Source organism: Nothobranchius furzeri, chromosome 5 (genome assembly GCF_043380555.1).
Source record: "Nothobranchius furzeri strain GRZ-AD chromosome 5, NfurGRZ-RIMD1, whole genome shotgun sequence".
Classification (NCBI taxonomy): domain Eukaryota; kingdom Metazoa; phylum Chordata; class Actinopteri; order Cyprinodontiformes; family Nothobranchiidae; genus Nothobranchius; species Nothobranchius furzeri.
Window position 1 is genome coordinate 36,838,128 of NC_091745.1, and position 10,000 is coordinate 36,848,127.

General features: G+C 42.8%; 1 protein-coding gene across 19 annotated transcripts in view; it reads right to left on the reverse strand.

The window, feature by feature from the left end:
- LOC107378670 (uncharacterized) overlaps nt 1–8,329 on the reverse strand; it is a 41,245-nt gene extending 32,916 nt beyond the window's left edge. For 8 of the 19 annotated variants that reach the window (XM_070551743.1, XM_070551739.1, XM_070551745.1 and 5 more), the window contains exon 1: nt 3,724–4,562. In XM_070551743.1, the coding sequence (XP_070407844.1) occupies nt 3,724–3,937 (214 nt within the window). In that variant the 5' untranslated portion in view covers nt 3,938–4,562. The other 11 variants (XM_015948997.3, XM_054740337.2, XM_070551748.1 and 8 more) reach the window with 11 other exon arrangements.
- Nucleotides 8,330–10,000: the final 1,671 nt, after the last annotated feature.

A 10,000-nucleotide genomic window follows, 5' to 3' on the forward strand; every position in this document is an offset into this window, starting at 1 on the left:
TTCCCAGTAACAAGGTGGTGTTAAAAGAGCTCAAACTTTGAACCAGGGTGTTTGGAACAGACCTGAGCGTGCTCAGCTGCTGCTGATGTTTAAACCCGTTCTTAGGGAGAGTCCAGACCTAAACTAATCAATAAGCACAGATGGTGTGTGAGCCTGATGCTGTAACATGAGGCGACATGGGAAAAGGATGAAGAGGCATGATTGATCTACGGCTGCCCTGAAAGCTACTTTGCATCCATTTGGAGCATTGTCCAGAGCCGCAGGAGGAATCATGTAAAAGCTGTAGTATGATTTATGTTTCTACTCAGCTTTCAGCGTTTCAAAATTCTATGTGTTAGACGAGTTTAAGACATGCAAATCCTGGTTTTTGACTTGGTGGCTGCTCTAATCCACCGTCACCATGTAGACAAATGAGCAGAATACTGAAGGCTGCAGAGGTCCGTTCCCTGAGTCTAGCTGCACGAATGCATCATAACTCCCACAAGAGGATTACACCAGCCGGGCTCTTCTGAGACCTCGATGACCTCACTGCACACACCAACAACATCCTTCAGCATCACCTGGGTTTAGCTCCGAGTGCGTGTTTACCACACAGCTGATTCAGCTGGACTGACCCGCAGCACTTGGGTCTGACCACCTCTGACCCTTTATGTTTCTTCTCTTTCTGCAAGAATCTGGCAGTTACAACCGCCTGTAGGTCTCATCCTCCCTACTCACATCTGCAGCTCTCCACACAAGATTATCCGACTATATATATTCAGCCGTATCATCAATGGAGATGAGAATTATTGGATGAGATGGTCCTGCGCATGTTATGGGCTGCACAGAAATAAAAAAGCTATTCACAAAAGCCGCCCTTTCAGCAGAGAGGAGTATTTTTAACCCGAACTTCCCTAAAGGGGACAAAGGCAAGGCAAGTGGAGCAGAAAGTGAAACGCAGAGCAGAGGCAGCTCTGGAGCAGCACAAACATCTAACACGCTTTTGTTACTGTAACCAAGAAGACCAACAACAACAATTACATTTAACGGCATTAAAATATTGTTTTTGTTTACATTAATGTTAACCAGCCAATAAACACGTTTACGTCATTTAAAAAATAAAACGTGACGTTTTACATGAAACGTGTGACACATTCAGTCATTCACGTCACAACAACATCCAGCAGGGACTAGTTTACATTCACACACACAGCCCGACCGTCTGACCTGCGGTAACCAGCGCGTGTCCTTGTTTGTGATGAAGTATTGTTTGTTGCGTCGGGGGCGCACGCACGCGGGGGCATTTAAACAATCCGTGCATGAAAATGGCGCCGAATCTCAAACAAAAACACAGCCAGGCTCCGCCGCCGCGGACTCGCACAGCCAGCAGCTCTTACCTACTCTGGGTTTGGCATGAAGGAGAAGAAACCGGGGAAAGCCACTGAAGTCTTGATTATTCCGCGCGCTCAGAGGAAACCGCGCTGCTCAGCCGCACATGCTTTGTTGTGCTGCTGAAGCTGTCCTGATGCTGCTCGTAAAGGGGCGGAGCCTCACCGAGCGTCTCTCCCGCAGCACAGGGACAAGTCCGAAACCCGTTATGTCGAGAGATGTTATTAAAATATGTAAATGAACCAACAAAAATCATTAAAATGCATGCAACACTTTTATAAGTATTTAAATGCATTTATACAGAATCACTTTTAAAACATCTAGGTTTAAATGGGTGTGTGTGTGGCCAATAACAGCGTGGACTTGACTGGGTGCAAATTCATCACTGAATAAACTCTATTTGTATGAAAGTCTTCTTAACCTGCTGGGACTGTTGGTTCCTGCACGTGTCTAGGAGACGTTTGAAGCCCGCATCTTCCTGGTTATACCTTGAACTCACTGCTAGAAGTTCCACATGTGGCCTGAAGACTGTTGTGAGGCTAGATGTTTCGTTGGGCTGCGACTGTTTTAGAGAATTCCTGCATTTACAGGGACAGATCTACAGGATGGCATAAGGGTGGCAACTGCCCCTTGCTGTAGCGCTTTGCCCCTGATGCCCCTACACACACACACACACACACACACACACACACACACACACACACACACACACACACACACTCTCTCTCACACACGCAGCGAACCTCTCTTCAAAGAGGTAAAATCAGTAATTTGAGCTTTTTTTTATTTGATTTCAGTGGTTATTTATTACTCAATTTAGTTTGTGGAATGTTTGTTTTTCCTTATTTATACATAAAAGTATCTTTGTTTTCCAAGTAAGAATAATAACTTCACATATAGCATTAAAGTGTTTTTCTGAATATTTTGTTGACTCTAATTACATGTATGGCATTTTCACATGAGGAGGGCCAGTATTTCCACCCTGCCTATGCCTAATGCCCTTCCTTTGTGGCTAAACTGGAGCACACAAATGTGCATGACGATCAAGTAACTTAAGAACTTTGTTTGCAATTTTGGCATGTGTCCAAGATGACCAAAACAATGACAAAAATCCTATTTCAGAGTCATATCAACTGAATTATACTTGTGCTCATCATTTTGTTTCTCCATCTGGTCTCTAACAGATGTACCCAAGTGAAATAGTGATTTAAACAAATCAATAGTTTCATTGTTTGAAACATAAAAGTACATTTTTACTTTCTGAGTTAAAATAAAACTGAATCAAGTGAAAATTTCACTCTAAAAAACAATCTTACAGTATTTTGTTGTAAATCCAACAAATCTTCCTAGCTAATTAATTATACGTCTGAAAAACAAGAAATATTCAGGTTTAGTCAAACAAACATTTGTCAATAAAATTGGTAACCTGTATTAACCATTATTTTAAAACTTTCAAATACCTTTGGAGCCTGTATAGTGAAACCACTAAACAAATATTGACAGAGGTCAGAGTCCAGAAACGGCTGGGAAGCTGAGCAGCTACAGAAATATTCTTCTGTTGAGTTTCTGACCCGACACAGCAAGATGCAGAAACAGACCTGGTTTGGGAAATCCAGGAGGAAATTAACGCTGGCTGAAATAAACGATGCCAAACACGACATAATTCAAAACCCCAGGCATGTGCATCTGATCACGTGCACACAGCTAGACACTATCTGTCTCAGTGAAACCCGGCATGGTCCCCACCCATCTGCCTGACCCCATTAGGGCCATACAGCTTATAGGCAGAGTGGGTAGGAAGTGGGGGGGTTGTGGAGTAAAGGGGTTTATTATTCTCCCAGCCACACGGTAAGGCACCATCTTTTTTCCCAAGCTTTTGTGGCACGCTAATCACTGGCCTGTAATTTCTAAACTATGTTTGCTATTAAATAAAGAGAACGCCTTACCAGTTTAAATCCAGCTCTGAAGCAGCTATCATGAAATGTTGGGAAAGCCCAACTACGGCTGGTATTTACTTGCTTAGACTTTGATCACAAAGCAAACTGCTCTCTCCTGCAGTGCAACAGCAGACCAAACAGTGATGTTACACATTGACTAAATTATGACAGAACAGTGGGATGAGAAAGTGAAGGGAGACAGGACTTTGGTTTTATTTATTCACCTAGAAGCTACCTTTTTTGGCTTAGACTATGGACCTAAAAAAATTGTTGACAAGCAAATGAAGAGCAAGCCTTCCGTTGCTTAGAAACAACTGCCCATCCCTGTGCCTCCTGCAAGGAGCAGGTGTTGGAGATGGACCCAGGAGAGATGGGAATGACAGAATACTGATGGGAGGAGAGGAGCAGCAGCACTTACAGTCCCACAGTCCCCTGAGACAGCGACAGCATGGAACCACAGACACCGAGACGACCCACTCCTCTTCTGCAGACACACCCAAAACACACAAGCACTCCAGCGTCCACCCCCCCCCCCCCCCCCCCCCCAACTGTTCAAAAGGCAAGCACGCACGTACGACGTGCAGCGTATTTACTTCAGCTGAGCGCTCTGGGGTTATGTTTGTTTGGAACATCTTTATCCCTTTCTGGCACCGTCGCTCAGCGATTACATAATCACAACCCAGTTCATCTCTCTCTGACTTTCAGTGGTGCATCCAGGTACAGATAGCACACCACATCCGCTGCCTTCAAATCTTATGTAAAACAACATGTGCAGCTTTGAAAATGCCTAATATCAGATGGGATTGTGTGTATCGGAGGCATGGGTGCAGGGGTTTGATTTGTGCTGAGCTCTCAGAAACGCCAACAGAACGGATGGTAGCGGTGCATCAACATTCACAGAGCACCATTAAGTTATGAAATATTAATGAACCAGGAATGGTTCCTTCTTTCACGGTTTTCTGCTAACAGGCATCTCTGGAATTGTTCATTCTTTCACAAATATTTCAGATTTTGCAGTTTGGTGAATTAAATCTAGAAAATTATTTCAAATTTCATGTATGCATATTATTACAAATTACATTAGGATGTGGTGTTTGTGCGGCCATAAATCAGCTGCTTGAAGAGACAAACAATGCTAATCTGTAACTTCAAACGAAAACAGATTTCCAGGAAGTGTGCATGAGCTGAATACAATCAAAACCTCAAATAATGTCAAATAAGACTTTACAGAAACATGAAGCTCACAGGACAACAAACTCATTGTGACCGAAATTTCAGCCTCAACAGTGGTTTGTGTTTGGTTTGTTCCACTGTAATAACAAGGTATTGTTAGTTTACACTGGCACCTATTGGAGATGAGGGAGTACAGCACACAGGCGGACCAAAGGCTGGTGACAAATCAGGTAAAACAATCAGCAGGCCAGCATCACACAGGTACATTTGAAATCCCCTCATACACTCACTAATACACTCACTGGTCACCTGATCTTTTGGATCTTAACACAAATAGCTAATGACATGGATGGAAACAACACAATGCACTTAGGCATTGCGGCAATTCAAAATACGCATAAGAAGGTAAAATCATCAGAAGGAATGGGACAAACGTCCACTATGCTGGCGATACTCAGTTGTATTTGTCCATAAATCCTGATGAACTTAATGAGGTAGGTAGATTACAGGCTTGTCTTGAATACATATAAATCTGGATGACTCTAAACCTTTAGCTGTTAAATCCACACGAGACTGAAGTTGTCATCTTTGGACCAGAACCTCTGAAAAGGAAACTGCGGAGTCAGTCACCTGATCAGACATTAAACTAGGATTAAATTAGTCTCCGAGAACAAAGTAAGGAACCTTGGTGTTATCTTTGACCAGGACATGTGTTGGGTATTTTTATAATTGTACATTTTTTAGGCCTAAAAGATGCCCATTTTGTGTTATTAACACAAAATGAATCTCTGTTTTTGCCAACTGTTGCTGTTCATGAAAGGTTGAGCAAGGATGTTGATTGTGGGTTTCCAATTGAAAACTGTACCTCTGTAACCTGAGAAGGCCCGCCTTCTCCCCCATCCTTTTGCTGAATAAAGCCCCTGGGAAACTGAGGAGACGGGGGAGTGACGGGGGAAAAGCCTCGGAGGAGGTTTTTCCCTGCGTTAACTCTCCTTTATTTTGGGGACTCAGGGTAAAATGTCTCCCTTACTGTCATGTGTGTTATTTCAGGTTCCAGGGTTATGGAGATTAAATATTACCCCACATGTAATTACTTAACATTTTGGTGGAGATGCTGGGGATGCAGAGCTGGTGACCTGAAGGCTTTCCCCAGGAACAGAGGGGGGCTGGTTAGCTCCATGGAGGGGTTTCTGCGCCCAGCTCTCGCATGACGATTCATGGACATTGCAAATAATCTCTCTCTCTCTCTGTGTGTCGTCCTTTAAGGTAATATGGGAACTAATCTAAAATTACCTATCAACATGTCATTCAAATCCCAGGTTAAACAGGTTTGTAGGATTTCCTTTTTCCACCTTCGGAATATTGTTAAGATTTGAAGCATCCTTTCCAGGAGTGATGCTGAAAAACTAGTTCATGCATTTATTACATCAAGACTGCATTACTGTAATTCATTACTCTCAGGAAGTCCACAGAATGTAGTTAAAAGTCTTCAGCTTGTCCAAAATGCTGCAGCTAGAGTTCTGATGAGAATTACAAAGAGAGATCATATCACTCCTGTCTTAGCTTCCCTACATTGGCTACCTGTTAAATTCAGAATAGATTTTAAGATCCTTCTTCTCACATATAAAGCTCTTAATAATCAAGCTCCATCATACATCAGTGATCTACTTGAGAGGGAGGTGGAGTGTACAGTCGGTGACTCTCCCTTACCCTGCCTCCAACATGCCTCCATCTAAAAGGCTAGGTTATCCTGAGTTATCTCTGTAGTTATGCTGCTGTAGGCTTAGACTGACCATCCCCATTCTACTACCTTCATCTACAACTACTTTCCAGTTGCATTATTTCTTGTTATTTCAGCTGTTAACACTATTTGCTCTCTAATGCCGCTTACACACTGGCATCGGCACCACTCCTCCCCGCCCGCTGCAGCCGCGTTCATTTCACCCTGCCTTAGGAATGTGGACATGACTGAGCAAAGGGGTGGTCTATGATGTCATGAGCGCATCTCCGAGTACACGGACTGGGCACAAGGACGTGGACAAGTCCACCATTTACCATTTGTCATTCCTAAGTTTCCCACATCACAGCTGAGTTTCAGACGGCAGGTATGGAGTATTTCCTGATAATTGGACATCTTGCCTCAAAATGGATAACCGCAACACAACTGACTTGCAACATTAATGCTTTATCTCCACAAATAACACAAGCCTGGGGGAGCTTCTGCTGTGCGGTGAAGTTGCTAACGATAACAGTTAGCTTAAACTAGCTGAGATGTCCGCTGCTGATTCCCGGATGTAAAAACAGCAGCCTTCCCTGTCGTAAGTCAAGACTGGTGAGTCAATGGATGCTAATTCACAGTGTGACGTAGATCTGCGAGGATTTTCAGAAGCTATCAGAAGCTAATGCAGGAGATGGGTGTAGGAGACAATTTTCAAGTTCAGCCTGCATGAAAACCTCTGAGTGAGCGATTATAATTAAAAATGGCTTTTCATGTTTGAAGACCCAGTCAGCGTAGTTTTTGTTTGAGGGGAATCTGCATCACTTCAGCTCCACTTTATCACAGCAGCGTGCAGCATGTGGAGAGCATGTGTTCATGAGAGATAAACGTGTGTTTTGATCTCAGAGGCCTCAGAGAAGACGCACACTCACAACACCCCTCCCAAAACCGCTCAGCTGACATCTGTTTAAGAACAAATGCATAGCATAATTTTGGCGCCAAGCTGCCACTGGGAACGTACATCCATGACTTGAGCACAATGCTGTTGCTATGCAGACTACATAAGAGACATGTTGCTAACGGACATTTACACCTTTTACAGCTGCTCTAGACGCTCCTCAACACGGTCCCCTTGCTCTACCGACACTTCATACCATCACTTCCTTTATTACAGTTATGTACTTTACCTTCACGTTACCTAAAGATATCCACTCACTAGGACCTGAACATGTAGTGAAGTGACATTAAAAGACTATTTGATTTGAACTTATCAGCTATTATTTAAAGGAATAATGGCTGATAGTTTTCCAATCAGATATACATTAGTTACAGCTGGGGTGGCGTCTACATTACACAACCATTAATATGTTTTTATCATTACAATAATATTCAAAATAAGGTAAATGGATTCATATAATATTGTCTTTTATTTGAATTACAACTGCAGAAACATCTCTAAGGTTATTTTACATAAATTAAATATTTTATACTCACATTAGTTTGTGTTGTGGGTCATTGTAGCAGTTCCAGATGGTGTGGCCAAAGAAAACATGGAGAAACACAAAAACATTGCATTAGTTCATGAAATATTAACTCATTTCATAGGAAACATTTATAAAATTCATTAGTTTAACTTCATGGGACTGATAGTAAATAATAATACTGTAGATAAAGTATTACGTTCAAGGATGAGGATTATAAAAATTTCTAAATATTTGATATATGATTAAATGTATATTATAATGTCAAATAAATGACTTTGTCTCTTATGTTCTGGTGATTTGTGGGATAAAGTCCTATCAACAGCGTCCTTCACTGACATTAATAGTCATTTTAAAGCGCAGCTTCAATTCTAACGCGGTTTTTAAAGGTTTAAACGTCATTTTTAAGTTATAATATGGACTGGCGGCCCAATGATCTCTGACCTGTCCGTGTTGGACATAATCCTCCTGAACGGCTGAACTCCAAACCAGCCACTGCCGCCAGGAAGCGTCACAACAAGGTGGTAAACTGGTAGAGAACAGGTGTGCAGCAGGTAAAGCAGTAAAACAAGCAGCTGTGTGGAGGGCATGCCAGCTCGTACCTGAGCAGATAGGTGGACTCAGCGTGCGTGGGCTTCCCCGCCTTCCGCTCGGTGCCACCGCTCGCCGTGCGTGACTTCAAGTGGTGCTCGCTGCAGAACCACAAAGGTGGAGCTGCACCAGAAGGTGGAGCTGCACCAGAGTCAGCCCCGCCCATTCCAGAATCAGCCCCACCCATTCCATCAGAGTCAGTACAATTCCTTCCATTTGTCAGACTTGATAGCATTCTGGAACCAAAGAGGGTGTTATAGCTAAAAAAATGCAAGATTGAGGACGGAGATGAGAAGTTAATTGAGCAGTTTTTGTAAAGTTTCCATATAATTAAAAATCTAACTTTTGGAACTTTTAATCATGTTATATTGTCATTTCCTCATAAGAAACACGCCAAAGCCATTTTTAGCCTCACTCATACATTTTCCTCCCATCTCAGCTTCAATTTGGTCTCCTCCCCCGAAGCGGCTCTGGTCTTGGTTCTCAAATCTGGATATTCTGTGAATTTTCTGACAAATTATTTCTGAAATGACTTCTACTGAGACACCGCCAATAAACCATACAACCCATCTCCGAGACATTCTGGAAAGCACAATTACATGTAACGCCACATAATTTATGTTAGGTGTGATGGAGTAGTGGTTAAGGAGTCAGGATGACATGCAGGTTTGCGCAGGTTCGCCTCCCAACAGTGGAAGTTTTAGGTAGTCTACAACCTCTTTTCTTCATTTCTAGCTACACTTGCCAGTACTATGTTTACAACAATTTACTGGTATACCGTTTAACATATAATGACTAATGTGTTTTTTTAATTTATTTATTCGTTTATTTAGCCAGTGTGAGTCCATTTGTGAGCAGAGTTTCAACTAAAATGCTGTTTAGGAACGACCAAATTCAAAGAACTTTTAGAGACATAAATATTTTGCTAAAAATAAACATTACAACTAAAATATAAACAAATTAAATGTTTCAACTGGCTAAATAGACTGCTGACGACCCCACCGAGAATCGAACCAGCATCAGCTGAGGGGAAAGCAAAAATTAACTCACAAGATCTTGCCACTAGACTACCAGAGCTCAATCAATAGACTGATATGCTGTTGTACACCAATTTTGTTAGATCTGCTGTGGGCAGATATTCGCTAAAAGAAATCTTTTCATTTCGAGATATATGCAGGTTTTGTCATGTAGCAAGTTATATTTATCTTGTTTAATTGGAGCATAGAACATAGCATTAACGACTGTAAACTAGTAACAGCCGTAATTCATGTGGGTCAGGTCAGTTTGCGATAAAGTGGAAAACAAACGGAAGTCAGTGGGCTAGGCTGAGTTTGCGTGAATGGGCGGGGCTGACTCTGGTGCAGCTCCACCTTATGGTGCAGCTCCGCCTTTGTGGTTCTGCAGCGAGCACCCTCTCCGTGACTTCGGTAGGAAACTAGACCAGGTTCCCAGAGAGCCGGTGACGTAGCTGCTGGATGACGAAGCAAGGTGGAGCTGGGTGGAGCCCGGGAGGAGGGAGTTTCCCCCCCCAAATGCCTAAAAGCAACCAGAGAGAGCAAGTCCTTCCTCATTCCTGCGCATGTCAGGTCACCTGGGGGCGCAGGTGTGCATGTTCAGCTCTGACCGGGTTCAGATGCACGTACACAAACTATAAGGTTTGTAGACCGCTAACAAATAAATCAGCAACGGACACCAGAATAGACCTTTACAGGTTTCCATCGTGTCACCACAAG